At 44.6% G+C, this 27,703-nt stretch overlaps 3 protein-coding genes across 5 annotated transcripts in view; 1 reads left to right on the top strand and 2 right to left on the bottom strand.

Moving 5' to 3' along the window:
- The window catches only part of LOC106577213 (testican-2), a 73,259-nt gene extending 58,548 nt beyond the window's left edge, over nt 1-14,711 (top strand). For both annotated transcript variants that reach the window (XM_014155117.2, XM_014155118.2), the window contains 6 exons: nt 1,499-1,610; nt 1,770-1,907; nt 3,998-4,216; nt 6,623-6,685; nt 11,598-11,735; nt 14,457-14,711. In XM_014155117.2, the coding sequence (XP_014010592.2) occupies nt 1,499-1,610; nt 1,770-1,907; nt 3,998-4,216; nt 6,623-6,685; nt 11,598-11,735; nt 14,457-14,593 (807 nt within the window). In that variant the 3' untranslated portion in view covers nt 14,594-14,711. The remainder of the gene's footprint in view (nt 1-1,498; nt 1,611-1,769; nt 1,908-3,997; nt 4,217-6,622; nt 6,686-11,597; nt 11,736-14,456) is intronic.
- A 708-nt stretch (nt 14,712-15,419) lies between these two features.
- tysnd1 (trypsin like peroxisomal matrix peptidase 1) lies at nt 15,420-20,722 on the bottom strand. The gene is made up of 5 exons (XM_014155120.2): nt 19,845-20,722; nt 19,127-19,725; nt 18,604-18,734; nt 18,156-18,341; nt 15,420-17,839 (listed from the first exon to the last, which is right to left on the bottom strand). Exons 1-5 carry the CDS (start codon nt 20,328-20,330, stop codon nt 17,637-17,639), a joined length of 1,605 nt encoding a protein of 534 aa, XP_014010595.2. The 5' UTR covers nt 20,331-20,722; the 3' UTR covers nt 15,420-17,636.
- A 563-nt stretch (nt 20,723-21,285) lies between these two features.
- Nucleotides 21,286-27,681, bottom strand: LOC106577216 (GTP-binding protein SAR1b). 2 transcript variants are annotated; one of them, XM_014155122.2, is made up of 7 exons: nt 27,425-27,681; nt 25,929-26,001; nt 25,570-25,689; nt 25,371-25,436; nt 25,148-25,251; nt 23,506-23,637; nt 21,286-22,941 (listed from the first exon to the last, which is right to left on the bottom strand). In XM_014155122.2, exons 2-7 carry the CDS (start codon nt 25,984-25,986, stop codon nt 22,825-22,827), a joined length of 597 nt encoding a protein of 198 aa, XP_014010597.1. In that variant the 5' UTR covers nt 25,987-26,001; nt 27,425-27,681; the 3' UTR covers nt 21,286-22,824. The 2 variants fall into 2 exon arrangements, with proteins under 2 accessions (XP_014010597.1, XP_014010598.1); XM_014155123.2 differs by lacking the exon at nt 27,425-27,681 and adding an exon at nt 26,363-27,398.
- Nucleotides 27,682-27,703: the final 22 nt, after the last annotated feature.

Genomic DNA, 27,703 nt, shown 5'->3' with positions numbered 1-27,703 from the left:
ACACTGTTAACCTCTTACTGTATCTGTATATCTCTGGAGGCCGTCCACACTGTTAACCTCTTACTGTATCTGTATATCTCTGGAGGCCGTCCACACTGTTACCCTCTAACTGTATCTGTATATCTCTGGAGGCCGTCCACACTGTTAACCTCTTACTGTATCTGTATATCTCTGGAGGCCGTCCACACTGTTAACCTCTAACTATATCTGTAGATCTCTGGAGGCCGTCCACACTGTTACCCTCTAACTATATCTGTATATCTCTGGAGGCCGTCCACACTGTTAACCTCTTACTGTATCTGTATATCTCTGGAGGCCGTCCACACTGTTAACCTCTTACTGTATCTGTATATCTCTGGAGGCCGTCCACACTGTTAACCTCTTACTGTATCTGTATATCTCTGGAGGCCGTCCACACCGTTACCCTCTAACTATATCTGTATATCTCTGGAGACCGTCCACACCGTTAACCTCTTACTGTATCTGTATATCTCTGGAGGCCGTCCACACGGTTACCCTCTAACTGTATCTGTATATCTCTGGAGGCCGTCCACACTGTTACCCTCTAACTATATCTGTATATCTCTGGAGGCCGTCCACACGGTTACCCTCTAACTGTATCTGTATATCTCTGGAGGCCGTCCACACTGTTACCCTCTAACTGTATCTGTATATCTCTGGAGGCCGTCCACACTGTTACCCTCTAACTGTATCTGTATATCTCTGGAGGCCGTCCACACTGTTAACCTCTAACTGTATCTGTATATCTCTGGAGGCCGTCCACACTGTTACCCTCTAACTATATCTGTATATCTCTGGAGACCGTCCACACCGTTAACCTCTTACTGTATCTGTATATCTCTGGAGGCCGTCCACACTGTTACCCTCTAACTGTATCTGTATATCTCTGGAGGCCGTCCACACTGTTACCCTCTAACTGTATCTGTATATCTCTGGAGGCCGTCCACACTGTTACCCTCTAACTGTATCTGTATATCTCTGGAGGCCGTCCACACTGTTACCCTCTAACTGTATCTGTATATCTCTGGAGGCCGTCCACACTGTTACCCTCTAACTATATCTGTATATCTCTGGAGGCCGTCCACACTGTTAACCTCTTACTGTATCTGTATATCTCTGGAGGCCGTCCACACTGTTACCCTCTAACTATATCTGTATATCTCTGGAGGCCGTCCACACTGTTAACCTCTTACTGTATCTGTATATCTCTGGAGGCCGTCCACACTGTTACTTACCCTCTAACTATATCTGTATATCTCTGGAGGCCGTCCACACTGTTAACCTCTTACTGTATCTGTATATCTCTGGAGGCCGTCCACACTGTTAACCTCTTACAGTATCTGAAGCATTATGTACAAGCTTTAGATCCAAGAGACACAACAACATTACAGCCGTGTTGTAATTCACTGATAATAAACACAAAACACAGAGATACATAGCCTGATAAGAGGTGTGTGTGTGTGTGTGTGCGTTGCAGTGTAAACTGGAGCAGCAGGCGTGCCTCACAAGGAAGGAGTTGACTATGAAGTGTTCAGGTCTTTGTCCCTGTCCAACCGCGGCCCCAACCACAGAGACAGAGGTCAAGCATGGTGAGCACACACACACACACACACACACACACACACACACACACACACAAACTGCAATGCTATACAATAACTTTCTCCCTCTATCCCTCTCGCTCTTCCTCTCCCTCTATCCCTCTCTCTCTCTCTCTCTCTCTCTCTCGCTCCCTCTCTCCCCCATAGAGAGTTGTACAGGGCAGGATCTGTCTGATCTGGGGGACAGGCTGAGGGACTGGTTCCAGCTGCTGCAGGGCAACGCCAAGCTGAACAACAACAGCAAGACTGGAGCCAGTAACACAGCAGGGGCTACCTCTGGATCAGGTAAGAGGTAGATGGTACAGGTTCAGAGTCTGTGATCTACCAGCAACACTCCCAGCTGAGACAGGTATACTCCTCTCCCCACTGCAGGTCGTGGTTCAAACTACGCTCCAACCCTTTAATCTGGTTATCCCACCTTCTCTGTCATTTCAGAACTGTCTCAATAAAGTTAAGAGACAGTACAGTAGAGTTAGTATAGGGCCAGCACTGCGTCAGGTAAGAGTGAACTAGGGCCAGCACTGCATCAGGTAAGAGTTCATTAAGGGCAGCACTGACTTGCCTAGTTAAATAAAGGTTAAATAAAAATAACATAAACAATACAAAATCAAGTAATAGTTAAATAGGACCAGCACTGCATCAAGTAAGAGTGAAATAGGACCAGCACTGCATCAGGGAAGAGTTAACTAGGGCCAGCACTGCATCGGGGAAGAGTTAAATAGGACCAGCACTGCATCAGGGAAGAGTTAACTAGGGCCTGCACTGCATCAGGGAAGAGTTAACTAGGGCCTGCACTGCATCAGGGAAGAGTTAACTAGGGCCTGCACTGCATCAGGGAAGAGTTAACTAGGGCCTGCACTGCATCAGGGAAGAGTTAACTAGGGCCTGCACTGCATCAGGGAAGAGTTAACTAGGGCCTGCACTGCATCAGGGAAGAGTTAACTAGGGCCTGCACTGCATCAGGGAAGAGTTAACTAGGGCCTGCACTGCATCAGGGAAGAGTTAACTAGGGCCTGCACTGCATCAGGGAAGAGTTAACTAGGGCCAGCACTGCATCAGGGAAGAGTTAACTAGGGCCTGCACTGCATCAGGGAAGAGTTAACTAGGGCCTGCACTGCATCAGGGAAGAGTTAACTAGGGCCTGCACTGCATCAGGGAAGAGTTAACTAGGGCCAGCACTGCATCAGGGAAGAGTTAACTAGGGCCTGCACTGCATCAGGGAAGAGTTAACTAGGGCCTGCACTGCATCAGGGAAGAGTTAAATAGGACCAGCACTGCATCAGGGAAGAGTTAACTAGGGCCTGCACTGCATCAGGGAAGAGTTAAATAGGACCAGCACTGCATCAGGGAAGAGTTAACTAGGGCCTGCACTGCATCAGGGAAGAGTTAACTAGGGCCTGCACTGCATCAGGGAAGAGTTAAATAGGACCAGCACTGCATCAGGGAAGAGTTAACTAGGGCCAGCACTGCATCAGGGAAGAGTTAACTAGGGCCTGCACTGCATCAGGGAAGAGTTAACTAGGGCCTGCACTGCATCAGGGAAGAGTTAACTAGGGCCTGCACTGCATCAGGGAAGAGTTAACTAGGGCCTGCACTGCATCAGGGAAGAGTTAACTAGGGCCTGCACTGCATCAGGGAAGAGTTAACTAGGGCCAGCACTGCATCAGGGAAGAGTTAACTAGGGCCTGCACTGCATCAGGGAAGAGTTAACTAGGGCCTGCACTGCATCAGGGAAGAGTTAAATAGGACCAGCACTGCATCAGGGAAGAGTTAACTAGGGCCTGCACTGCATCAGGGAAGAGTTAACTAGGGCCTGCACTGCATCAGGGAAGAGTTAACTAGGGCCTGCACTGCATCAGGGAAGAGTTAACTAGGGCCTGCACTGCATCAGGGAAGAGTTAACTAGGGCCTGCACTGCATCAGGGAAGAGTTAACTAGGGCCTGCACTGCATCAGGGAAGAGTTAACTAGGGCCTGCACTGCATCAGGGAAGAGTTAACTAGGGCCTGCACTGCATCAGGGAAGAGTTAACTAGGGCCTGCACTGCATCAGGGAAGAGTTAACTAGGGCCTGCACTGCATCAGGGAAGAGTTAACTAGGGCCAGCATCATATCAGATGCAACATTGTGGATATTCTCATTTATTTTCCTAATGATATTTGGAGTTACTATAATCCTGACCTCTACCACTGTTATGAATATTTGATCTGTCTGTTTGGGTTATTCCTCATTCCTCCTCTCCCCTTTTCACTGTGGGTGTGTGTGTGCTTGCATGTGCGTGTGTATCTCAACGTGTGTGTATGTCTGAACATGTGTGTGTTTGCCAGCTTGTGCGTGTGTCTCTATGTGTGTATCATATATCCCTCTCTGTCTGTAGTCCTGGACAGGAGCGTAGTGGCCAGCTGTAAGGACTCTGTAGGCTGGATGTTCTCTAAGCTGGACACCAACAGTGATCTGTATCTGGACCAGGCCGAGCTGGCAGCCATTAACCTGGACAAGTATGAGGTCTGCATCCAGCCCTTCTTCAACTCATGTGACTCCTACAGGGACGGGAAGGTGTCTACGGCTGAGTGGTGCCTCTGCTTCTGGAGAAAGAGTGAGTATACTTTGGGGAAAGGTGTGCTTGTGTGTCCGTTGATGTGTCTCTCCTATCTCCCCTCTCTCTCTTCTCTCCTCTCTCTTCTCCTCTCTCTCCTCCCCTCTCTCTTCTCTTCTCCCCTCTCTCTTCTCTTCTCCTCTCTCTTCTCCTCTCTCTCCTCTCTTCTCCCCTCTCTTCTCCCCTCTCTCCTCCCCTCTCTCTTCTCTTCTCCCCTCTCTTCTCCCCTCTCTCTTCTCTTCTCCCCTCTCTCCTCCCCTCTCTCTTCTCTTCTCCCCTCTCTCCTCCCCTCTCTCTTCTCTTCTCCCCTCTCTTCTCCCCTCTCTCTTCTCTTCTCTCTCTTCTCCTCTCTCTCCTCTCTTCTCCCCTCTCTCCTCCCCTCTCTCTTCTCTTCTCCCCTCTCTTCTCCCCTCTCTCTTCTCTTCTCCCCTCTCTTCTCCCCTCTCTCCTCCCCTCTCTCTTCTCTTCTCCCCTCTCTTCTCCCCTCTCTCTTCTCTTCTCCCCTCTCTCCTCCCCTCTCTCTTCTCTTCTCCCCTCTCTTCTCCCCTCTCTCTTCTCTTCTCCCCTCTCTTCTCCCCTCTCTCTTCTCTTCTCCCCTCTCTTCTCCCCTCTCTCTTCTCTTCTCCCCTCTCTCCTCCCCTCTCTCTTCTCTCCTCCCCTCTCTCTTCTCTTCTCCCCTCTCTCTTCTCCTCTCTCTCCTCCCCTCTCTCTTCTCTTCTCCCCTCTTCTCCCCTCTCTCTTCTCTTCTCCTCTCTCTTCTCCTCTCTCTTCTCCTCTCTTCTCCCCTCTCTTCTCCCCTCTCTTCTCCCCTCTCTTCTCCCCTCTCTTCTCCCCTCTCTCTTCTCTTCTTCCCTCTCTCCTCCCCTCTCTCTTCTCTTCTCCCCTCTCTCTTCTCTTCTCCCTCTCTCTCTCTTCTCCCCTCTCTCCTCCCCTCTCTCTTCTCTCCTCCCCTCTCTCTTCTCTCCTCCCCTCTCTCTTCTCTTCTCCCCTCTCTCTTCTCCTCCTCTCCCCTCTCTCTTCTCTTCTCTTCTCCCCTCTCTTCTCCCCTCTCTCTTCTCTTCTCCTCTCTCTTCTCCCCTCTCTTCTCCCCTCTCTCTTCTCTTCTCCTCTCTCTTCTCTTCCCTCTCTTCTCCCCTCTCTTCTCCCCTCTCTTCTCCCCTCTCTTCTCCCCTCTCTCTTCTCTTCTCCCCTCTCTCCTCCCCTCTCTCTTCTCTTCTCCCCTCTCTCCTCCCCTCTCTCTTCTCTTCTCCCCTCTCTCCGCTCTCCTCTCTCTTCTCCCCTCTTTCCTCCCCTCTCTCTTCTCTTCTCCCCTCTCTTCTCCCCTCTCTCCGCTCTCCTCTCTCTTCTCCTCTCCTCTCTTCTCCCCTCTCTCTTCTCTCCTCTCTTCTCCCCTCTCTCCTCTTCTCTCCTCTCTCTTCTCCCGCTCTCGTCTCTCTTCTCCCCTCTCTCCTCTCTTCTCCCCTCTCTCCTCTCTTCTCCCCTCTCTCCTCTCTTCTCCCCTCTCTCCTCTCTTCTCCCCTCTCTCCTCTCTTCTCCTCTCTCTCCTCTCCCCTCTCTCCTCACTTCTCCCCTCTCTCTCTTCTCCCCTCTCTCCTCTCTTCTCCCCTCTCTCTCTTCTCTCCTCTCTCTTCTCTCCTCTCTCTTCTCCCCTCTCTCCGCTCTCCTCCCCTCTCTCCTCTCTTCTCCCCTCCTCTCTCCGCTCCCCTCTCGCTTCTCCTATCTCTCTTCTCCCCCCTCTCTCTTCTCCCCTCTCCTCTCTCTTCTCCCCTCTCTTCTCCCCTCTCCTCTCTCTTCTCCCCTCTCTTCTCCCCTCTCTTCTCCTCTCTCTTCTCCTCTCTATCCCCTCTCGCCCCTCTCGCAGCCAATCACTGTATGTCTTCCCACTAGTTGTTTTTAGTTGCCCAGTGGTGGGGAAATGGCCACAGTGGTGCAGTAACATCACTGTAGCTTGTTGCCAGGATGGTCCTCCCACAGCTCTCACAGATTGTGTTTGTCAGCCAAGCAGCCGGCCAGAAACTAGACAAGACCTGTGTTTACCACTGGACCCATGGCTGGAGCCACTGCATGCGTCCCAAATGGCACCATATGCCCTATATAGTGCACTACTTTTGGCCAGAGCCCATGAAAGTAGTGTACTATATAGTGGATAGGGAGCCATTTTGGGTACAGTTTCAGTCTCTAATCCAAATCCACTCCATAGTCTACAGACGGAAGAATCTGACCTGAGAAACACAGTGGCATATAAAGTGGCATATAAATCGTGTATCATTACAATGGGAGATTTGTGTGAATGTTCGACAGATTTTCTACGCCTATCTGAATTTTCTACGATTTGGCCAATTTTGTGTGTGTGTGTCTGTGTGTATTGAAGTGATGTACTGAAGCGTTGGTGTGTTTCCCCCTCAGAGCCCCCCTGCCTGGCTGAGCTGGAGAGGATCCAAGTACAGGAGGGAGGCAAGAACAAACTGGGTATTTATTATGTGCTACATGTTCCTGCATGATTGACATTTCCCAGACGTGCATGTGGGCTTTGAGTGAGCATACCCCTTACGGAATTTCACGTGATGGCAGGTAACCTAGCGGTTAAGAGCGTTGGGCCAATAACTGAAAGGTTGTTGGTTTGAATCCCCGAGCTCACTAGGTGAAAAATCTGATGTGCTCTTAAGCAAGGCACTTAACCCTAATTGTTCTGAATAAGTGTGTCTGCTAAAATGTTAATTTAATGTGATAACGTGAAATCACGTGGTTTGAATATGCCCCAATACAACATTATTTACATTAACCCTTTACACTCATGGAAATTGTCCTATATGGATAGGGATACATTTAAATGCTTCTTACAGAAGAAATATGAAAAGCACATGCATAACCATGGTAGTGATTAAAAGGTAACAGTTTGGAGATGATGGGGAAATGTTTAGACCAAAGCTGAGTGCACAACAGTTCACCTGACACTGGATCCAATCATTACACTGTTGATTTTCGACGCTTTTGTCGATAACAAAATCAGAAAATACTCTGGGATAAATTCAGTAACATGATAAGACAAAAACATGGAACAGGAGCACGATAAGACAAAAAAAATGACAAGGGTCTGAGTGAGAGGACTAACTGGTGTCTCCAAGGGGCCACACATCTCTCCAAAGTGTACACAGTTCCTAAGTCATTTCAATGCACTTTTATGACAGTCTTCAACTATAAGGTGCTTTTTTTGAGCTCTCTTAGCTGTGCCGTTGAGGAACTAGAGCAAGCACACTTGTAGTTGTTTTATTTGGAACACAGCCCTGCCTCCCCACCATCACAGAATTACTGTTGTTTACGCAATCCAAATAACAGTCCAATATAAATCACAATCTGGGTCAGGTGGGCATGATTTGAAGGCTTGTTCTATTGCTTTCACTAGGCAATTCAGAGAAACGGATTGTAATTTTGGTGCCCATAGAATGGAGTCATGAGAGCATTCAGATGCGTGGTCTGTGGAAAATGTTCTATACAACAGACAAACAGGCTCATTCTGTTGAGAACAACCCAGGGTATGACGCTATGTCATCTTGTAGCTGTACATCAAACATAGTGATCATGAACGTTGACACTGTATATCACATGAGTTTTATGATATGGAATGTGAAGTACACATTTGGACTCACGGGTGTTTGGCTTACTTGTATGACATCAAAGCTGTCTTCATTATAATCTTTAACATCTCATCTTTCAAAATCCATCAAGTCATCTTAATTTGCAGCATTTCCCTAACTCAATTTTTCTGGCAAAAGTTGTCCAATTACCGGAAAGGATGGAGGGCACTTCTTGTTGCATGGTGCTCAAGTTCAGAACATCTGTCAGTCAAAACCCATACAGAGCTGTGAAGCGGAGACCCTGAGCTCTGACATCATGTATAGCATGTTACTGTACAGCTACTACGTTCCAATTTAGGAGATTATTAGTGCCCAAATCTTCCATTTTCAACCCGTATACAGGTACGAGTGTAAAGGGTTAACACATTTTTCACCTTATTCTGCATTTACTTAGATATAGACGTCCTATGACATTCTATCCCAATTTCATCCCTTTTCTGTTCCTCAGTAGGATGCTGATAAAATAGTGGTGCATATCTTATATTATAATAGCCTACAGATAGATGGTGTCAGGGCTTAAGTCTCCGTAACCTTGTAAAGGAACTAGTCCAGATTCATAGCACGTGTGTCCTTGTTCTCTAGTTATTAGCCAGCTCCTTGGTGCAGCAGCAGCCCCTTGGTGGTGCAGCCCCCCCCCTCCTTGGTGGTGCAGGTGCAGCCCCCCCCCCCCTCCTTGGTGGTGCAGCAGCAGCCCCCCTTGGTGCAGCAGCAGTATGCTGACCATAGAATATTCTAATTACATTGCCATTCTATTTCTATGGTGCTGTCTACACAGTTATTCCCCTCTATCCTATACCTTCTCAATGAATGGATTTTGTATTCATGGCTTATGACATTTGAAATTGTCTGCAGAAAACAAATGCTGCATACATACAGTATCATTTAAGCTACACTACACTTACACTGACCGTGATTAAGTATGATGGTTGGCCAGAACGTATGGCTTACTGGCTTATGTAATATCAATTATGTATATATGATAACCTAAACACATCATCAATTCAAATGCTTTATAAATATGGATCTCTTGATTGAACAGAATGAATGAAGCAAAACCACAATTCACAAATAGCCTGGTTCTCCAACAAAATTATACAAAATAATAAGCACCAAAGGCAACTAACAACAAAAAAAGGGCCTGAATTAACAATGCGGTAAGAACCTGGGCAGTGCCATGGTGAGGTGTGCCAGTTTAGACGTACTCTCTGTTCTCATAAATGTGGCATAGCAGACATTTTCCAGTGTTGTTGAAGGTGGCGATGCCTCTCAGATACTCCTAAAGTGGTTTATTCTGGTAGTCCTCCACGAGTCGCTTCAACTCCTGCTGGTGGCTGCGCACGCGGGGCAACTTCCGTGGCTATAGCACACCAGCGAGTTCCTGCTCCCTCTGTAGCGACGTCCTATGTTGTTGTAGTTGCAAGGCGTCGAGGAACTGGCAAATTGTGGTTTGTGTCACTGTGGTATCGGGGTGAGACGCCCCACAAACGACTGACACCATCCCTTTGTGACGTTATTGGTCTTCCCCATGTCCTTCAGGACAGTATCGTAGTAGTTCCACATTTCTGTAATCAAAAGATAGAAACATGTTAGACACCCATTTGCTGTTGTCATCAACCTTGTTTCAATATTCCAGTGCTCTTCTTCGGCTTCTTTGACCCTTTCCCAACGGGTGCCCAATCCTTGTGTCTTCAAAGTCAGCCACAAATGTGGACAACACTGGGTCCTGAAAGACCAGAGTTTCCTCCATCTCCTTGAAACATCTCATCACATCAGCGGACGGGACAAATGCGAGCGTGTGGAGCATCTTGAGGGCAAAGTCGGGGTCGCTGCGGTACTTTGATGCCACTTCAGGACAGCGGGACAGTTGCCGTCTGAAGTGTGGTCCCAGATGGATGAAGCAACCCCGGTTGCGGACCTCCGGAACACCTTCTTGAAGGCCTTCACAGGAGCTGCTGGCTCGAAGTCAGTCATGACGGATTCTGGCTTCAGATCCGGGTTCAATTTCTTCAGTGCCTGGAACGCACAACTGTATGTCCACACAAAAAAAGAAAATAGTAGGCTGTTAGATAGCTTTTTTTTTTAAATGAACTTAATTTATGCTTTTGAATGCATCACTCACTAAAATTACCCATTTCCACATTCTCCAAAAATGCTAGCCAGATTCGTATTCTTATTCTGGACCTTCCTAAATAACTAGCTAACACAAATTGTAAAAACCGTTGGGAGGAAATATCCACAGCTTAGGGAAGTCAAAAATAAGCTAAACTTCTAAAGAACGAACTATCCCTTTAAAACAACATTAATATGCTAGTAAAATGATTATCCCTAGGCCTACCTCAGACTTGTCAGGCAGCATACAAGCTGCTACAAGCACAGCCTCCTGTCGCATATCCCATGAATATGTGAGCATCCCGTGGATGGTGTACACCTGATGGAATGGAGGTAGGACCTTCTTGAATGTTCCATTGGCAAACCAGTGCTCACAGTCACACAGGAATTCCAAGTTGTCTTTGGTTGTGAAGATACAAATCCTGTCTGGGTCTGGCCCACTGTCATGCTGAAGAAACAGCTCTCCACGATGCGTAGTATGGTAGATCTCAGGTATGACCAGGTTGGAGAGGGTTGCCGGGCCCCGTTGTGCTCCTCATCTGAGGGATGACTGGATCCACTTCAGGAGTGACAGGATTGGGGAGAGTTGCAGGTCCAACTTGGTCACCACCAGCTGCCGTGCCATGGTTCCCAGGGACTGTAGCCGGAACCTGCGTCTGCTTGTCTTTGTTCTTTTGCTTGTGCCTCTGTATACTGATTGTTAAGTTATATTCTGAGGGCAAATAATGCCTGACAGCACCTGACATGGCCGAAGTAGCAGACTCCAAAATGTGCAGTGTGCTTTCCATGGTCTCCAAACTCCTCTTCTTCATGTTGTTCAGTACATGTCGGACTGCTATCTGCTTTCCGTCCGGGATGTGGTTGTGGTCTCCCAACAACCCCATCAGCGAGGGTGAGGCAACCTCGGCACGAATACGAATTGTACTCTGTACATTTCCAGAAAGATTTGTTAGCCATATCTCGTTCTTTTCTGTAAGCGTAGCCCCCGTGCACCAGGATTCTGTTTCCGAGCACAGAGGACAAACTTGGGTTCCATTGTAGCTCCTTCTTGGGGACCTCCTCAGAAAGGAATGACTGCTGAGGAAAAGGGTGCTCTATTTGTACAAAATCTTGGGGTTATTAGCATTCCAGTGATTTGCAGGTCTATTGTTGGACTATTAAGATCCAAAACTGCACTTCCTTTCTACAATCATGTAACAATTAGCTTTTCTCCCTATCTTCTAATACAAACCACTAAATGTTTTCTTAAATTAATCAAACCATAGGATAATTAAGTCTATAATACAAACACTAATTATTTTAAAATAACAGGGTAGGCTAGAATAATTTAACATCACATACACCAAAATGCAAACAACAACCTGTACCCCCGCTCATTGACTCAGTACTGATACCCCCTGTATATAGCCTCGTTATTGTTATTTTATTGTGTTACTTTAGTTTATTTAGTAAATATTTTCTTAACTCTATTTGTTGAACTGCATTGTTGGTTAAGGGCTTGTAAGTAAACAATTCACGGTAAGGTCTACACCTGTTGTATTCGGCAAATGTGACAAATAACATTTTATTTGATATATGTATTCTATCTAAAAACGTATGTGTGCCTCCATATGTAAAATCCTCTTTGTGTGTGTCAGGCTTGTTTATCCCTAGCTGTAATGAGGATGGATACTACTGGAAGCTGCAATGTGATCAGGCCAGGGGAGAATGCTGGTGTGTCGACCAACAGGGAGGGGAACTAGCCAGCTCCAGAATCCATGGCAACCCCGACTGTGGTAAGAGACAATCAGGGTTCAATTGCTGAAACCCCCTGGGACACACTCAGTATAGAACCCAACTCACATACTTAGTAGGCTACAGACCACCACACACAATCAGTATTGATACTCATACACAGTCTGTACTCCAACGCATACATAGTTTTTTTTTTTTTACATTTGAGTAATTTAGCAGACACTCTTATCCAGAATGACTTACAGTAATTCGCAGTGTTGTGTTCGAGATCACCTAAAGCGAGACCGATTCAAGACCAAGAACGGAGCAAATCGAGTCCGAATCAAGACCAAGACTGGGAGGGGGGACAAGGGGTCCGAAACCGAATCAAGACCGAGACCAGAAAAATGCGAGTCCAATTCAAGACCATGATTGTCATTTTGTAAAATCGCCACCTTAATAAGAGTTCAAAATGTCCAGTATTTCTGTCTTCATATTTCAGAACAACATATGGATTATTTAGACATTTCAGAATGGTGAAAAAAATGCATGCTGAGTGCAAATAGAGCCACTCTGCAAATTATTACTAACCCAAACACAGTGGGGAACTATGAGGGCCATCTATGCCTTCAGAGAAAGCTAAGGATTTATAAAAGAATAATAATAACAATGATCATTTTTATGACATTATTTTCAATTATGTTCTGATTTAATCCCTTGTTTTTGTTGGAAAGGGTTAAAACTGAAAAGAAAAAAAGATCCAATCAGGATTTTTCTTTGGTCTTCTCTGGGGAGATAAATCTAGCTAGCTAAGTCAGCCATTGGTTAGGCCATCAGATAGAAGGCATCTGCCATTCAACTGTTTAAGAACAACATTTTGGAGTGACAGTGGAATCAACCAATCACATTTAGACTTGTAATGGGTGGGACCGTTTTTACAAAAAACATATGGAAACTTCTGCCTTCTCAAAAGCCAACAGGTCGCAGTAGTTCTCCCACGGTCTATCTAGCTATCTTTTGTTGTAGGCTAGTTTACAGCGTCTGCAGCAGATGTTATTGAGGAGGATGTCGTTGCTAATTTGTTAGCTTCTCCCTTTTCAAGAATAACTTTCAACAAGAAGTTAACCTTTTACTGCAGTGGGTTAAATCAGGCTCACAGTGTGGTTCTTGGTGGTCTTAACCAAATCTACTTTGAAACTAAAGTATCCACAGTGAGGTTCTTGGTGGTCTTAACCAAATCTACTTTGAAACTAAAGTATCCACCTCACACACATAGTTATGGACTTAAAACAATAAGACACCTGTACCATGTCAGATATAGAGTAGAAATGTATTCCATTTTTAGTTTGAATCCCAATATTACACTTTATATACATCACAGAAGACTGAAATATAACAAAACTGTTTGACATAGAAACACCGGATTTTCATCTGTTTAAAATATATATTTATTAATTATGAAATAACATTCCACCCATGAGGCCAAAGAGGGCACTTTTGTTAATTGACTGCAGGAAAGGGTTGTTTCAAATTACCATCTGGTGAGTGGAACTGTGTTTTTTGTAAAAATAATGTATACTTTTTTGTTTTTGCTCAATCTGATTGGGTGGGCCTGGAAGGGCCTGGCTCCCCGGTGGGTGGGCCTGTGTCCACCCAGGCCCACTCATCCATACGCCCCTGATGCAAACAGCTCATGATGGCTTAATTGCACATCACAAATAGCCTACTAACCAAGACTTCGGACCAAACTTTTTCAATACCTGGTTTGCATACACATTATTGCCTGAGACGTCTGAGTGGCGCAGCGGTCTACTGCATCTCAGTGCAAGAGGCGTCACTACAGTCCCTGGTTCAAATCCAGGCTGTATCAGATCTGGCCGTGATTGGGAGTCTCATAGGGCAGTGCACAATTGGCCCAGCGTCGTCCAGGTTTGGCCGAGGTAGGCCGTCATTGTAAATAAGAATTTGTTCTCAACTGACTTTCCTAGTTAAATAAAATACAAATTATTGTTAGCATTTACTGGTAGATATCATAAGTTGAAACGTCTTTCCCGGCTACCGATGACGTTCTTCTGTGAGCTGCTCCATGCCAAAACCAGTTGTGAGCTGCTCCATGCCAAAACCTGTTGTGCGCTGCTCCATGCCCAAACCAGTTGTGAGCTGCTCCATGCCCTAACCAGTTGTGAGCTGCTCCATGCCCAAACCAGTTGTGAGCTGCTCCATGCCAAAACCAGTTGTGAGCTGCGCGCTCTTGCTGCCTGCAGATGATATTCCGCTACTTTGTGCATGATTTCTCTATTGTACTACATAATGGCTAATTGGGGTGGCAGGTAGCCTAGTGGTTAAGAGCGTTGGGCCAGTAGCCGAAAGGTCGCTGGTTTGAATCCCCAAGCCGACTAGCTGAAAAATTGGTTGACGTGCCCTTGAGCAAGGCACTTATCCTCAATTGCTCCTGTAAGTCGCTCTGAATAAGAGCATCTGCTAAATTAGGAAAATGAATAAGTCATATACCTCCACTACACTACTTTGATATGCATCAGTGGGGATTAAGAAGTGAGTATATGCAGTGCCACATTCAAGTCAGGGATCATTTGCATTCTAAAGAACCGCTTGTCGCTGAGAGAAGTATTTCAAGATAAAATGGTCGTCTGGCTGGACGGAACCTGCTGCTGATTAGAATGGTTCCTGCGGCAGGGTTCAGAAACAGCCATTAAAACACAGACAAAGTCAAACACATGCCCTTTTAGTTCACCTCTCTCTCTCTCTCTCTTACTCTTCTCCAGATGAGGCGGTGGCATATTCAGGTGATTTTGGCAGTGGGGTCGGATGGGAGGATGAGGAAGATAAAGAAGCGGAGGAGAATGCAGAGGAGGAGGAAGGAGAGGTGGGAGAGGCAGATGATGAAGGATATATTTGGTGAAGAAACAATGAAGTCTAGCTAGTCCAACATTACTACCGGAGCATCTCTACTTCTCTCTCGCTCTCTCTCACACACACACACACACACACACACACACACACACACACACACACACACACACACACACACACAATGATCCTGAAAACCTGAAGAGATGGACACAATTGAAGAAATACACTCAGAACAACACTAAATCAGTCGTGACTAAGGGAGGGGACGGTGGGGGATTGGAGAGGTAGGGGGTTGTCGGTGGGGGGTTGGAGAGGTAGGGGGGTGTCGGTGGGGGGGTTGGAGAAGAGGGGGAGGTGGGGACAGTGGGGGTTTGGAGAAGAGGTGTGGACGATGGGGCACCGAGAAGAGGAGGATAGGACAGACGGTGGGGGGTTGGAGAAGAGGTGGGGGGTTGGAGGGGTGGGGGCGGTGGGTGGTTGGAGAAAAGGAGGGGTGGGTGCGGTGGGGGGTTGGAGAAGAGGGGTGGGGTGGGGCGGTGGCGGAGAGGGGTTGGAGAGGAGGTGGGGGGTTGAAGAAGAGGTGGGGACGGTGGGGGGTTGGAGAGGAGGGGGGCGGTGGGTGGTTGGAGAAGAGGAGGTGGGGACAGTGGTGGGGTTGGAGAAGAGGTGGGGACAGTGGGGGTTGGAGAGGAGGGGGGACAGTGGGGGGTTGGAGAGGAGGGGGGGCGGTGGGGGGTTGGAGAGGGGGGGGGGGCAGTGGGGGGTTGGAGAGGGGGGGGGGTTGGAGAGGAGGGGGCGGTGGGGGGGACGGTTGGAGAGGAGGAGGTGGGGTGACAATGTGGGATATCAATAACTAGAAACTGTGGTCTGACAAGTCAGGAGATGTGTCCTAAATTCTTGTGAATATCTTTATTTTTTCTGTTGTATGTGCAAGACAACATTCTCCTGGAGAAGTTTTTAGCAGCTGAACATTTAAAGTTAAAGGCAGGAAGCAGCTGGAGGTTATGTGCTCATGTTAGGAACTGGAGATGCTTTTGGATGCTTCTCAATTAGTCAAAAGTGGCTTCCTACCCTTGGCTCCTATCCTTAATTTCCTTCTTTCTCTGCACTGATATGAAAGAACTGGACAGATAAAAGCCCATTTCCTTCAGGCTTTTGCTTACTGTTTTCACCAACCCAGTGCTTTCAAATTAGTGCCGAAGGAGAGGAGATGAGGAGAGGAATCGACTTTATACTCATTGTATTTCTATTGCATAATTGAACTATCCCCATTCCATCCCTTATGCTTCAGCTCATCTATGACAGTAGTGCTCTGTCTCATCAAGTCTAGTAAAATAAAGTTTCTCACTCTACACTCCTAAATGTGAATAAGTGTCTGAAGACAGATTTGCGACTATTATTATTAGTCCTGTATTGCTAATGCCTTGAGATACTGGCAGACAGTACTGCTTGATTGACAAGTGTCCGTTGTATCATCTGTGGATCAACATTGTGTTTAATAATAAAATACATTGGTTCTATATGGCCCTACCAGGCCACCATACTCCTGTCATACTGTCTTCTCCTTAATCTTGGTTTCCCAGAAGTAAAGTTCTTGCGAAGTTGTCACTTCCCATTCTCGCCGTTTACACGTGAATCTGTCCACGAGCGATTATCCTCTCCTTGGTCTTTTGTCCAACAGTTCAGTTCACTTCCATTCCTCCTAACCTTTTTCTGCTGCTTCTGAGGCTTACATCTATAGAAGGCTAGCAAACAGCCGTGGCGCTTTCTGTTGGCACAGGTTTAGTATGAGCTTTCTAAACCCTGTTAAGCTCTACTGCCTTGCAATGTAATTTTTCAAATGGAAAAGTAATCAATCCTTTTTAATCATATTTCTGCCATGATGGAATCCGGGATATAAATTTAAAGGTAATTTCTGAGTGAGCCTAAAAATGCAGCGTTCACAGTGAATGCAGTCTATGCTAACGCAGGAACATTACCTTTAAATTTCTATCATCCTGAACTTCCGCGATACGGATTTAGAGCCCTAATAAAGTGTTACCTCAGTGTCTACAACAGGTTCAAATACTATTTGAAAACTTTCAAAAACGTTGAAGTTTGCTCCAGCCTACCTCGCGTGCCAGATCGGCTATTCTATTGGTTCATTGCATCGGGGAAGCTCAATAAAGCCCAGCCAAAGTATTTGCAATTATTTCAAATGGTACTTGAACCCAGGTCTGACATCTATAAGCTCCTCTCTCTGAGTGCAAGGGAGAGAATAACAGATGTGTGAAAAGGGGTCTTGACATCTTTTTCCTCTGAGCTACCCAAAGGGACCAATCAGTCTGTGCAACGTCAGATAATCAGATTTCTCCTCCCATCCCGCCTGGCCGGGAGTGAGCCGTGTGTAACTTCACCAGCTGTAAATCTGACACTTAAGGGGGTCCATGCAATGGTTTTAATTTTATGATGCTTTACTGTAATAGTAGGAATTTATCCTCGAGATGGGTACAGTATGAAAACAGAGAAGATGACATGGTGGAAACCGCTGAAGGTGTTCGGTACTAATCTGTAGAGATTGTATCTAAAGCGTTATGTGCTCTCATGCTGTGAAGACTCACTATAGCTCATTTTATAAGATAAGTACCTGTGTGTATGACATTGGGGGGGAAAAAACAAGATGGGTCATTATAAATCCTATCATATAAGATCGTTATTGTACGAGAACAATCAATATGTTACACAAGAAGACAGTGTCATGAATGAATCATGTATGTACTAACATCAACCCATTTGAAATACCAGTACTTCAGAGATGGAATGTTAGTCAGCTCTGGTCCACTCTTCGTCGTGGTAATCATGTTACCATATCATGGTATTGTAACATTGAGGAGAGACAAGACTAGTCTGACACGCGACCCACGTGACTACACAGCGAGCTGTGACTCACGGTCAAGGACTTAGAAAGTCTGGTGTTAGCAAGCCTAAGAAATGACGTGATGGTAGATAAACGTTCTCACATTTCAAACCGATATTTATAGCACCTTAAAACAAGGTCATAGAAAAGTGAGAAAGTCTTTGTAAGTGCTCTGTGTGTGTGTGTGTGTAATTAGTCACAGTTTGCTCTGAGCAGTCTGTAGCCTCCACAACCTCTTGACTCCCTCATCGGTCGTATCCAAGTCCCGGAACACACCAATGTCGCCCTTCTGGGCGTATCTCCGTAGCAACGGTTCCAAGACAGTCATTGGGACACTGAAATTCAGGTGAGGGTAGGTCACCTTGGCAGAAAAGTCTCTGGTGTTACTGGAAACCAGACCTGGAATACAATAAGGACAAATCAGCCATGAGGTTTGGGTTAGAGAGAGAAGGCTCTGAAATGTGGCTTTAGACACAGATAGTACTGTTAATGAATGGCTGTCCTGTCATATTTTCTATGGTCAACCAGTGCCCCCCACTGTTAAAAAAACAGTATCACTCTTTCAAAATCTGCAGTTGCAGGCTTCTGTTCCAGCCATAGCTGTTCATCAGGGCCTTGACCCTGAATCAGGTGTTTTAGAGCAGGGCTGGAACTAAAACCTACAAACCCAGTAGCTCTCCAAGAGTAGGGTTGGCTAACTCCATCCATGGCTTACCTAGCAGCTCTCCTGATCCTGCCCGCACCACAGCTCCTCCGCTGGCCCCTGCCTGCACTGCAGCGGTTGTCTGCAGCATGACAGCCTGGCCATGACAGCCGATGGCCCTGGACAGGATGCCACTGGTCAGAGAGGGACCACAACGCTGGCCGAAAGCTCCATAACCCACCACCACCACGTCCTCACCTACGGACCGACACGAGGAGACATCTCAAACGACAACCTATCACCTTCGAGATCATTTCAATATCTCAATCACATTTTTACATCAAAGGTTTTTACAGTAATCCGGCTTAGTAGACCAATCAGAAGCACAATGAGGTTTCCTCCTTTCAGGCAGTTTTAGAAGAACCAGACTCAGAGGAAAGGCCCATCCTCCACTGGATTTCCTCTTGTGAAGAAAGAAAGAGTACACATAGTGGAGTCAGTGTGACAGTGACATGCCTACCTGGTGTAAACGATGTGGCCAAGCGTGACACGACTACCTCCGGGGGAAGGTGTCTTAGCTGCACCACGGCTACATCATAGGGAGACGATGCCTTGGTGGAGTACAGGACATCACTCACCACGGCATGAAACCTATGTGGAGGAAGAAAGGAATGTAAGTGACAGAGCCTTCACTTTGATCTGTATAATGTTGTGTGGACTACTTTCATCTTCATGCTGGTATGGAATAAATTTCACTTTTTTTATGTTTGCCCTGGATTTCTCTTTTGTATACCAGCTTAAGTGAAACTTGAACCAACAACCCTGTATCTCCCATACCATGAAGGACATGACCTCTTAGCAGAGGTTGCACTACACTTGCATACATGGAGCTTCAGCATTAATGAACTTCCTATGAGATGCATACAGAATAGTAACCATTATTGGTGTTGAATCTTCAAAATCACTGAATGTTATGTGAGATGCAGATAGGTCAGGTGAGTAAAATGGCAGCATGGTCCCTGGTCATTGGTATTGAATCTTACCTGTCATTGGTGTTGAATCTCAAGGTGACAACAGGTTTTCCATTGACAACATGTCGACAGGTGACCACCAACCGAGGACTAACCAGAACCCCAGAGCCCCAGAATTGTCCAGCATCTACTAAGGCCACTGTGGGGTACGTCTGAGTTTCAGTTTCACTCTGTAAGGCTAGAAAGAAGTCTGTGGATTCCTGTATGTGGTGGATCTCTTGGTGTGGATTGCAAATATTCACACACTGTGTGATGTTCCTCAAAATCATCTGGAGCGAGCACACAAGAGTCAGCCCAATCCACTCGCTGGCTTTCCAGCACAAGGGGGACACGATCAAACCGACGAGGAGCGTTCGGTCTCCGTGGGGCACAAAAAGCCCCCCTCCCTCTGTACCGGGCAGGCAGCGGGCATCAGTGAGAATGAGAGCGTTACCTTCCCCGGACAGGTTACTGATGATACCCTTGCTTAGTGTGCCCATGAAGAGATCGGGGTAGAAGGCGCCGAAGGGAGAGCCACAGGCGAGGACCGCGCATCCTTTCCGGAGAGTGGAGCTGGTCGCCCATGGTATGGTTCCAACGTTGACGTTTGACGCTTTGGCCAAGGCTGGTACCTTTGTTGTTGTTGTATGAAAATACAGATCATTAAACTATCAGCATTAAATGGTAAGAATGAAAATACTGTACAGAAAACACATGACTACAAGCGGGTTACACATTCCAACTGTGGTACCTTGAGTACAGCAAACCAGCTCAGAAACTCTGAATCCCTAACCATCTCTGCATCATCATCATCCTCCTCCCCACCGTAAAAACGCCACTTATCAGACTCTTTGAAGATCTTCTCGAAAGCACTCTTGAACTCCAAACAGTTGGCGAGCATCAGCAGCTGTGCTGTCGCTTGGTGCTGATGCAGCGAGGTGCTGTTGCTCTCCGCGACGGTGCATGACTGGTATGCGCATTGGTTTGTGTCCAAATCTCGGTGTTCACGGAAGTTTAGGCTAATTTTGAGTTTTCCACTGAAACTGTCTGGTAGTAGGAACCGGTGATCTGAAGAGAAAGCGTCCTTGTCATTCATAAAGCGAGAAAAGATAAGACCATTGCATAGCACGAGACTAGTCTGTGAGTTCAGGATGACTCCACTACAGCTTACAGGTTTCTGATCAGAAAAAGACTCAGACACCGTGACCACGCAACACATTTTTTCAGTCGACTCCATTTCGTTGTCAGTAGCTGGGGTGTAAAACGAGAGTTTATATTGGTCAAATGCAGGTAGGTCCCTCCCCGTGTCGTTCCGTTTAAAGAAACGTTTTGCAAAAGAATAGGCGTAATAAATACACCCTCTGGCTAACTAGCTAACATGAACTTTGTGCCAATGAAGCGAATCGACTTCCACCTACCAGGAAAAAAAGTGAGTTTAAAACTACGACGACAACATATTCAAAAACCTTATGATACTGATGGCGTTGTAGAATGACATCCAGAAATATCGATTATATCCTATCATCCAACAGGCAAAATATATATGATCACTAATTTAACACAAACAATATTATTACAATCTCGAATTTGTTGATGCTGCACGCTACTTCCGAATCTCCTCTCATTGGACCAGAAGGAAAAGGGGGTGTAATGATAGCTTGAATCGTTACGTGATTGGCTTTCGCTTCTCCAGCTGTTTCCCGTTTCATTGGATAGTGCTTGTTGGTCTGTCACGAGCGTCAACTCAGAATAATGCTGCGTGTAACAGATGAATAGCTACGGAAACAACCAATGTCGCCAAATTAATGGCTTTACTGTTTGCCAAATCTACATGACAAAGATGTGTAGTTTTGCGCCGTCCAGAACTATATAGGCCGTCATTGTAAATATGAATTTGTTCTTAACTGACTTGCCTAGTAAAATAAAAATAGTATAGTGTGCACCTGTTATGAAACAGTATCGGTCCTGTCCCTGACTGTATGATACATTTCAAAGTTTGTCCAGTAACATTCCATACTATAGGAAGGAATAACTTAGTGGGCAGTATTAGACCATCATTGAGGCAATTCCAATATCATAAATTGTAGTCTCATCCATTGTAGTCCAAGGAGAACCAACGTAAATGCGTCATAGATCATGGATTGTAGAACATAAAATGCTAAAATGCTAAAAAAAAAAAAAAATCACTAATGGATTGTCCAAAATATTTATTTTGATAAGGGGGCATGCAGAATAATTTCACATTATTTACAAAAAGGATAAAAAGTACCCTCTATTGCACTCACATATATTGTATCTTTCCTACAAAGCCTATATTCTTCAGTACCACACAAGTACCCTCATATTATAGCTATGAGCAGCCAATAGTCACCAAGTACTTATTTTACAGTAACAAAAACCATCGACACAGTAGGTAGGTACTGGTAGTTGAAATGACATACATCATTTGTGACTGACAACGTGGTTGTAATAAAACCCTGGTATTACAAAATACTGCACCTTTGTATTACAAACAAGCATTAATAAATAAAAAGTGATAATGCACTTGTAGTCACATTCCTGGCATCAGTTGGTAGTGATTCAACTTGAATTGATCGATCAAAAACATTCATTTGACAACTTTGTCCTCATTGGTAAAATACTCCAGCTGTGCTTCATTGAGCTTGCCTGTTGCAATGGAACCAACAGAAAAGTCTCAGAAGTACAAAGTGTTTGAAATATTTCAAATAGTATTTCAACCCAGGCCTATATTACGTGGAAGGCAACGCGGAACTGTTACACCAATAAGCACTCCTCTGTAATCAAATGCCACCGATTTAAAAATAAACCAGGGTTACGAACTGGTTCAAAGCGATGGCATGTCCTACCCTATAAGTGTAGAGGTAACGTTGCCGAACATAGAGGGGATTCCCTAACTAACTTAATCGTATTAATAAGAATAATATGGTTTGACAGACTTGAGGTATCCTTCAAAATGTTCACCACCAGTAAGTAACCGATAATATATCATTGAAAACTACGAAATGTGTAAACTACGAAATGCGTAAACTATGAAATGTGTAAACTACGAAATGCGTGAACTATGAAATGTGTAAACTACGAAATCTTGGGTTTGCAGGTTGATACTTGACTTAGACAAGGAAGTTTGAATTCACTACATAGGGCTCAGACTACCAATTATCAATGGGTTCAACTGTTAGAGGGTTATCAAACAATCACTAGGCCTGCATATTTCAATAGCGCAGTGTTTCCCCAACAGCACATCTTTTTTTATTGTAGCCCCAAAACAAACAAACAAGAATTGATTCAACTTGTCAGTTTATCATCAAGCCCTCCATGAGTTGAATGAGGTGTGCTTATCCGGGGCTACAACAAAAAATACTGAAAGTTTATCAATGGAAGTAAATTTTTCTTAGAAATATTTACTTACTGAGGGCACACTCAAATGCAAAAATTACAATAAATATAGAATGCTAGCAGTTGATAGCTTTTCCAGCAGGTAGATGTGTGAGGCCTGTACTCTTGTGCATACAAAACAGTTGATAAACAAATACTCTTCCTTTTCACACTACTGAGCCTTGCTGGCCTGCATTACACATCAATCATAGTTACTGGAACCATGCTGGAAAGGACAATTAGAACAGAAATGATGTAGCCCACCCAGTAAGGTTCAGGTTAGCTCTATCGTGTGAATCAGGAAAAAGAGAAATAAGATGGGAGTGATATATAGATCAGTCAATGTACTGTGAGAGCCAGCGGAAACCATCTCCATATCCCTGTCTCTTCAGAACACTGCACATGAAGATCTCCATGGGCCTCAGGTTCAGCTCCTTCAGTGACACATTACCCTGAACAGAGAAACACACGCAGACAGAAGAGACAAGTAAAGATGAACTTCCATTCCAACCTTTTCCTTTGCATTGCAGTGAATGCGAGACTACAGAGTTAGCATAATAAACTACCATAATTAAGTGGATGCTAACTCTACTTGAAATATACATTTGTCATCCCAATCTAGTCATTGTCAAGACTAGACCCCTCTGCCTAACTCTGTAGGCCACCACCTTGAATTGGTTTCATCGGATGTCAGTTTCTCTCGAGGCTGCTGCTTTAGAGGGTAAACCATGTGGGGTGCATTTAACAGTAAGCCTCTCTCCTCCAGCAGGTTGGCATTTATTGTAATGAATCTTGATCTGGAGGCAGCTCTGCAGAGTCATCACTAGCTATCACAGCCACAAAGTTATCAAACCTAATCCTAACCTTAAATTAAGACCAGAAAGCACATTTTTGTTTTCATGAATTTTTACTATGTTGCCAATTTTGACTTTGCAGCTGGGCCATCTAGCGGAAATCTCTCAGTTCTGCCTCCAGGGAAAGAATCGTGACAAACATCGACCTGCTCTCCTCCCTACCTTTCCAGTAGTGTGTCCAATGAGCCCGAACATCCCTCTGAGTGCGTCTTCACTGATGGCCTCTGGACGGTCGATCTTATTCCCCAGGATAAGTACAGGCACGTTGGAGATGGTGTCGTCTGTTAACAGCGCCTGGAAAGAGAATGTAGAGTGCCAGTTTAATTCCCCACTCATCAGTGAAAAGCAATGGTGTATTGGTTAGCATTTAGCCATACAATATCTACTGGGTCTAGGATAGGCTGCTTATTTACAGTTTTTCCCAATGGTTAACACACGTTTGCTGAAACTAAATCTCAGGTACACAAAACTCTAACCACAAAACAGTTAACCATCTTCTCCAAACCCCAAAGACATCTTGCAAAATGAAACACAGCAATCAAAATCATGTAATCCCTGCTCAAAATGAAACTCTGCTTACTAATGAGACACACACACACACACATCAAATTAATCTAATTTAGTGACAACCAAGAACACACCAATGTGACATATTCAAAACAATACTATCAGAACCTATTTCAGTGTAAAGACAAGTTTTTGTAGTTATACTGTTATATTGTTTGTGTTTACTCAAACAAAGGAACACAAATGCAGGATGCGGGCTATGGTTGATAAGCTCACTCTGATGTTATGAAAGATGGCAGGGTTTTCAATAATCTGTTGTTGATTTCCCACAGTCTTATGGCATTATTTTCAACTACCATTTGCACAATGGCAGCCTCCTTTTAGTCTGTAAATAGACGCGTTCTACCAACGTGATGGTCGTCTTTCAGTTCTACAAAAACAAAATAGCATACAGTACAGTAAACACTACAGTAATACAGTATACAAGATAAACATGTTACAAAGTAGTATTGCTCCCAATTTCATACATACAGTAATACATGAAACATTTACTTTGTTTCCCCTTACAGTATGTATTGGAATCTAGTCTTCACTGTGCTTTATGATGTACTACTGTCAAGCAGTAAAAGTAGTAGGTCCAATGTCTGCAGTACATACTGTACCTATTCTCATTTTGGAACGATCCAGATGATGGATGCTACGGTGAAGCGGCTCAGATTGGGCTCCACTCTCTGCCCAGCCTCTCTCAAGGTCAAACCATGATGGACCACATGGTCCACCACAGTCGCCAGAATTTCATCAGATATTACTCTCCTTGTTCTTAGTCTTCCTCCACCTCTACCTCTCTCTGCCAAGTTTGCATCCATTATTCTCCAAACACAGGAGTACTCACCTGTGGCCTTTTTATCCATACCAAAAGGTCTGATTGCAAAGTGAACATTTCGTGTTTGCACATGTTAAGAGTGAACGTGATCAATTGGTAATTTACCTTAGCTTGTTGAACAGTGTTGGTATTCATTTGCACACAAGAGATTTTATTTGTGAAGGTTGTGCCAAAGGTAGAGAATTGTGTGTTGTGTTTGGCCAAATGTGTGTTATAGAATTGCAATCTGAGTATAAAGCAAAACATGCCAGTAGTATTGCAGATTTGGTGTATAGTTCTGCTAAATGAGTTACAGGTTTGGTTCATTGTGCCTCATGGGCCAGTTTTAGTGTGTAAACAATTGGGAAAAACTGTAAAACTACTATTTGTATTCTTTGTGGAATTGTTTTTTGGGGGGGACGATGACTTACGTACATCCAGTTCAATTTTGGCTTCTTGTAGTCTCTCATGGTCTGCCGAATCCACCATGTAGACTATACCATTTATAGCTGGGAGGTAGTTCTTCCAGATTCTCCTGGCTGTGAGTGAAAATCAAAGCAGTTTCATTGTTCACAAGTGACCTGTCACTGCCACTTAAGCCTCAGTATCACCATTAGAGAAAGCACAGTGTGCATACAGTTTCAGTTCTAATGTGTACCTTGTGTGTGACCACCAAGATCAAATGTTGTGAATGTCATCCCAGCAATGGTCAGCTCTTCTGATGCTGTGGGACAGAGGCAGACAAATAGACTAGTTGAGGAACCACCAGATAAGGGTCATTCGATGAGCGCACTTAAGACAACAACAGACAGCCATAAGTAAGTAAGCAAGGTGTCTGAACATCCTCCATGTCTTACTGGGGTGTAGTGTTGGCACATGCTGTCCCAGTCGGTCATCTCTGAGCATGTGCAGTAGCGTTGTTTTCCCAGCATTGTCCAAACCAAGGAACACCAGCTTCCCAGACTTCTTATATAAACCTAGAGGGAGCGACAAGAATAGAGACAGTTTATTTACCACCACATGTAATGTAGAAAAAAATTCTGATGAAAATATGACGTGATTGAATACCTGATCTGATCATATTATGAAACAACGCAGTTATTGGTAGAGCATGAGTGTCAAAATACAGGTACACTCAGAAATAAAGTCTCACTCTTCAGTAAGTAATTCATTTTTCTCCAGTAGTTAGTTTGAATGATTTACATTTTAACTGTACCTAGTAACTGCAGCACACCACTGAGGCCTCTGTAGATCCAGTTAAATATAAAGGACATGTCTGTTGTATTCACCTGAAACAGAATGGTTAGAGGTTTTAAACACCTGAAACAGCTTTTTTCCTGCAATCTATGGCCATGATCATTATGTGTAATTCTATGCAGAAAAAATATGCATATTTTTTACATGTCTTGAGCTGTCTGGTGGTTCATTTTTTTTTTAGGAAACTAAATATGCATCTCTGCTAAAATCTGGGTAACAGATTGAAAGGAATGAGTATGAAATAAGTGTAAGAGAATACCCTCCACACACATGATAAAATACAATTTTGTAGTGAAAATCACAAATCACACAGCGCAATAGACCTAGTCATGGCTATTTAACCTCCAATACTGAAGCTCCATTGTTCAAACTTTTTTCCCAACCCAGGATTACCTCTTTGGTATGTGTAAACTGCTTCCGAGTTGTTGTGCCAAGGCGAGAAAAGTGAAGGAAAATAATAAATCCACCAAACTGTAGGTTGGCAACTGTAGCCCGTTCACACTAACAGGGAGCTGGCTAACTGATCGAGAGGTATTCATGTCTCCTGAGACCCGACCTGGGAACCCCAGGGTCCAAAATTCCAACTTTCCCTCTGGTCTGGGTCGGGTCTCAAGTCGATATAATGACAGCTGATAGACCTGAGTGAACCCGACCACGGCTCTGCATAGCTTATAGCATATTTATTTTACGCTAATAAAATGTTCATTTATTGACTTATAGAAGGCTTAGCCAACATATAAATATCTATTTGTTAACCAGAAGAGTAACTTGGCTGATCAACGTGATTTGTTTTGTCACTCGGGTCGGGTCTAGGTCTGGTAGTCGTCAGGTCCGAGGCTGATTGTCCTCGGTCATTTCAGGTCCAACTTTTTGGACCTGAGAAGACCTCTAAACTGATCATAGTACTCAGACTATTTTTATGAACAAGTTGTGGCTACAGATGACATTTGATACGTCCGGGGCTTTCATGGCGCACCTGTCACTTTCTTGACAGTGTCTACTAACTTGCTGTGTGAATATTATAAAAGTGACCTTACAGGAATGCAAAAACGAATTCAAGAGTTAACCTATAGCTGCCCAGCTATGATAAAATACACGGTTATCGAGTAAGATTGGTAATTTTATTGACTAAAGACGTGCTATACGTTATACCTGAAATTGTTCCAATGGAACTGGCTAATTACACAGTATCCTAGCTATACTGTTGTTGACACCATATTGCAATTCGGTCTGGCAGCAGGTGACTGAAAAGTTGCAACATCAGAGTTGCTGAATTAAACATCAATATGAAGTTAAACAAAAAAAACGAGTAGGCTAGGCTGAATAGTTCGCAATTAAAACAGCCCACTCCCAAATGATCAAACTCAAAACATGCTAGCCTGATTTTATGATAAACATATCTACTTGATATTGATTTTCATGTAACTACTGAAGGTAAACATGTCAACCATTTACCTTGTGTCAGTGGTTCTAACACTCCGTACTGTTACTTTTGGTCCAGGCTTTCTCCGTGGATGACAGGTCGAAATTTGACAGTTCACCGGAAATGCGTAAGAACTGGGGAGGGGGTGTCACGTGTCAAAATACGATCCCATACATTTCTGTAATTAGATTCTGAGACAAAGAACTCAATCTCAAATCAAAACACAGTTGATATTTTTCAAATAGAAAAATACACATGCCATCTCGAATGAGAATTTATAGTCGCACGCACAACCATGCATGGAATTACAT

This window comes from Salmo salar, chromosome ssa18 (genome assembly GCF_905237065.1).
Source record: "Salmo salar chromosome ssa18, Ssal_v3.1, whole genome shotgun sequence".
In the NCBI taxonomy this organism is placed as follows: Eukaryota; Metazoa; Chordata; class Actinopteri; order Salmoniformes; family Salmonidae; genus Salmo; species Salmo salar.
Note: the sequence above shows the minus strand (reverse complement) of the source record. Positions and strands in the feature narration are given on the sequence as shown.

What these genes read in the sequence shown, in the direction of transcription:
- LOC106577216 (XM_014155122.2), bottom strand. Translation starts at nt 25,986, where the DNA reads ATGTCCTTTATATTTAACTGGATCTACAGAGGCCTCAGTGGTGTGCTG. An exon ending in TCTTGGTGGTCACACACAAG is followed by an intron (nt 25,252 to 25,370) that starts GTACACATTAGA and finishes TTTCACTCACAG; the next exon opens with CCAGGAGAATCTGGAAGAAC. An exon ending in TTGGACACACTACTGGAAAG is followed by an intron (nt 22,942 to 23,505) that starts GTAGGGAGGAGA and finishes TTCTCTGTTCAG; the next exon opens with GGTAATGTGTCACTGAAGGA.
- tysnd1 (XM_014155120.2), bottom strand. Translation starts at nt 20,330, where the DNA reads ATGGAGTCGACTGAAAAAATGTGTTGCGTGGTCACGGTGTCTGAGTCT. An exon ending in AGATTCAACACCAATGACAG is followed by an intron (nt 18,735 to 19,126) that starts GTAAGATTCAAT and finishes TCCTCCACATAG; the next exon opens with GTTTCATGCCGTGGTGAGTG. An exon ending in AGGATCAGGAGAGCTGCTAG is followed by an intron (nt 17,840 to 18,155) that starts GTAAGCCATGGA and finishes ATTGTATTCCAG; the next exon opens with GTCTGGTTTCCAGTAACACC.